The sequence below is a fragment of the Scomber japonicus genome, chromosome 19, assembly GCF_027409825.1.
Source record: "Scomber japonicus isolate fScoJap1 chromosome 19, fScoJap1.pri, whole genome shotgun sequence".
Classification (NCBI taxonomy): domain Eukaryota; kingdom Metazoa; phylum Chordata; class Actinopteri; order Scombriformes; family Scombridae; genus Scomber; species Scomber japonicus.
Window position 1 is genome coordinate 27,864,637 of NC_070596.1, and position 3,495 is coordinate 27,868,131.

The 3,495-nt window shown below is 44.0% G+C and overlaps 1 protein-coding gene across 1 annotated transcript in view; it reads left to right on the forward strand.

Moving 5' to 3' along the window:
- LOC128380689 (ras-specific guanine nucleotide-releasing factor 2-like) overlaps window positions 1-3,495 on the forward strand; it is a 66,065-nt gene that overhangs the window by 50,378 nt on the left and 12,192 nt on the right. Inside the window, 1 exon segment of the mRNA XM_053340555.1 lies at window positions 345-451. Coding sequence (XP_053196530.1) covers window positions 345-451 — 107 coding nt within the window.

A 3,495-nucleotide genomic window follows, 5' to 3' on the forward strand; every position in this document is an offset into this window, starting at 1 on the left:
TTTGTAAAAGAGAGAAGACCAATGCAGGTGTGATTAGGTCAAATTTGTACATTTGCATGAATAAAAATGTTTATAAGCTGCACAAAAATTAAAAGAAATGATGCATTCTACTTCCATTTTTGTATATTTGGTGTCTCATTAGGAAAAGTCAGACTTAGAGAAATGTGTATTGGGTGTTTTTAATGCTTTCAAATGTAAAAATATGTCAAATTTGACCCTAAACAGTAAGTAAGGGTTAAGTTGTGAGTCCAGAAACAGTGCTCTGTATAAAGCTGGCCCACTTCCACAGCTTCAGTTCAAGGTGTCGCCTGCTGCACTAATCTTTTAATTCATTTCTTTTTCAGGTTTCAGTAATTCAGAGAAATCCTGCGACAAAGAATTCATCATCCGCAGAGCAGCGACCAACCGAGTCCTCAACGTGCTGCGACACTGGGTCTCCAAACACTCCCAGGTGAGTTTACTTCCTGTTTAATCCCATTTCTCTCCACACACAGGACAGAAAGTCTGTGTGAAGTAAGAATAATGTTGTAATGAATGTTCTGAGTTTGACATACCACAGAAAAGTGTGTTGTTAACCACCCTGCCAAATTTGAATAATTAAAAAAATTGCTAAATATATGAAATTAGGCTTCAAAGTTGTGTAAAAATCCGCCTCTTTCTCTGCTCCCAAACGCTGTGGGCGTGGCCACCGAGTCCACTGAAGCCCCGTCCCCTACCAAGTGTCACCTGTCAATCAAAGTCACCACCTCTACCAGAAACATGGACGCTACGTCTGAGAGCTTTCTGCTGCTAACTCAATGGCTAACTCAGCTAACTGGCTAACTGTAGACTGTAGTAGTAGTTAGCCAGTTAGCCACAGAGCTAGCAGCAGAAAGCTCTCAGATGTAGCGTCCACGTTTCTGGTAGAGGTGGTGACTTTGATTGACAGGTGACACTTGGTAGGGGGCGGGGCTTCAGCGTTTGGGAGCAGAGAAAGAGGCTGATTTTTACACAACTTTGAAGCCTAATTTCATATATTTGGCGATTTTTTTAATCATTCAAATTTGGCAGGGTGGTTAACAACACACTTTTCTGTGGTATGTCAAACTCAGAACACATATTTATTCTGACTTTACACAGACTTTAAAGTTCGTTACCTTTTGAAACTCTGTGTCCGACCCAAACCTGACAGCGCCTCTGTTTTTGTGTCGCCTCCCGCTGTGTTGCCCCCCCCCCACCCCTCCGATCGAGGTGCTCTTTGCTCTGCGTGTCTTTTCTCCCACTCAGGAGTCATGCAGAAAGGTCAGCATCCTCCCCGGGGGTCCTTAAAGGAATATCATTTTCATTTAAGATTATATAAGATGCTATTTCTGTACCTGGATGTTGCAGCTTTGAACATTCAGTATTATTTTATATTCTTATTGTTAACCCTCCTGTTGTCCTCGAGTCAAGGGAGGAAGGAAGGAAGGAAGGAAGGAAGGGAGGGAGGAAGGAAGGGAGGAAGGAAGGAAGGAAGGAAGGGAGAGAGGGAGGGAGGGAGGAAGGAAGAAGGAAAGAAAGGAGGGAAGGAAGGAAGGAACTGAGGGAGGAAGGAAGGAAGGAAAGGAGGGAGGAAGGAAGGAAGGAAGGGAGGAAAGGAAAGAAGGAAGGAAGGAAGGGAGAGAGGGAGTGAGGGAGGGAGGAAGAAAGAAGGAAAGAAAGAAAGGAGGGAAGGAAGGAAGGAAGGGAGGAAAGGAAAGAAGGAAGGAAAGAAGGGAGGAAGGAGGGAGGGAGGGAGGAAAGAAGGGAGGAAGGAAGGAGGGAGGGAGTAAAGAAGGAAGGAAGGACAGAGGAAAGAAGGAAGGGAGGAAGGTAGGAAAGAAGGACAGAGGAAAGAAAGAGAGGAGAGACTGAGGAAGGAGGGAAGGAAGGAAAGAAGGAGGGAAGAAAGGGGGGTGGAGGAAATACAGACGAAAGGAAGGAAGGGAGGAAAGAAGACGGGGTCAATTTGACCCGGGAGGACGACACGAGGGTTAGACACAGTTGTGGGTGAGTTGTGGGTTATACGACGGCCTACAGACAGTGAACGCAGCATTCATGATGGCTGCTGATGTGTTAAACAGCTGTGGCCTTAATATAAACCAGTTATTTATTTATTTTAGAGAATTTAAGAAGAAAAACTTACAGAAATGAGTAAATCGTCTCAAACTGCAAATCAGTAGTGGATTCATTGATTCGCTGTCAACTGTTAAATTATTTGCCAACTTTTGGGTAAATTAAATTAAAGTATACAGTCTAGACCTGCTCTATGTGAAAAGTGACTTAAGATAAAATAAGACTGATTGATTGATATTTTCATAATTGATTTAATCATTTTAAGTCATTTTTTTAGGGGGGAAAAAGTCCAAATTGTTTAATTTCAGCATCTTAAATATGAATATTTCTGGTTTCTTCAGTCCTCTGCAACAGTAAATTAAAATATATTTGAATTGAGGACCAAAAATGACATTTGAGGATGTTATTTAGGACTTTGGGCAACAACAACATCATTCATTGACTAAACAAATAATCAATTAATTGAGAGAGTAACCTACAGATTAATTATTATTTGCAGCCGTAAAGCTCTCTATAAAAACAGCATGGCACCTTAAATACAAGAGGTGCAGATCAAAGTGCTTAAAAAGGGCCTAAAAGGAGCAAAAAGCAATGTTTAAAAAAAAGAAAAATAGATATTAATGTAATATAAGACAGAGGCTCTTTCTGGCCGCTGATTATATATTTTTTTATCACTTTATCATTTCTCATTTTACACTGCAAACCTTTTATTCCTCGTCTGAAAATGATCATGTGAATATTTTCTATATACAGGATAATAAAAACCAGATCATCCTGCACACTGTCCTCCCTTCCTCCCTTCTTTCCTCCCTCCCTTCCTTCCTTCCTCCCTTCCTTCCTCCCTCCCTTCCTCCCTTCCTCCCTCCTTTCCTCCCTCCTTTCCTTCCTCCCTTCCTTCCTCCCTTCCTCCCTCCCTCCCTCCCTTCCTTCCTTCCTTCCTCCCTTCCTTCCTCCCTCCCTTCCTCCCTCCCTCCCTCCTTTCCTCCCTCCCTTCCTTCCTCCCTTCCTCCCTCCCTCCCTTCCTTCCTTCCTTCCTTCCTTCCCCTTCTTTCCTTCCTTCTTCCTTCCTCCCTTCCTTCCTCCCTTCCTCCCTCCTTTCCTCCCTCTCTTCCTTCCTCCCTTCCTCCCTCCCTCCCTTCCTTCCTTCCTTCCTTCCCCTTCTTTCCTTCCTTCTTCCTTCTTCCCTTCCTTCCTCCCTCCCTCCCTCCCTCCCTCCTTTCCTCCCTCCCTTCCTTCCTCCCTTCCTCCCTCCCTCCCTTCCTTCCTTCCTTCCTTCCTTCCCCTTCTTTCCTTCCTTCCATCTGTACTTCCTCCATCCCCCTTTCTTTCCTCCTTCCTTCCTTCCTTCCTTCCTTCCTTCTTCCCTCCTTCCTTCCTTCCTTCCTTCCTTCCTTCCTCCTTTCCTTCCTCCTTTCCTTCCTC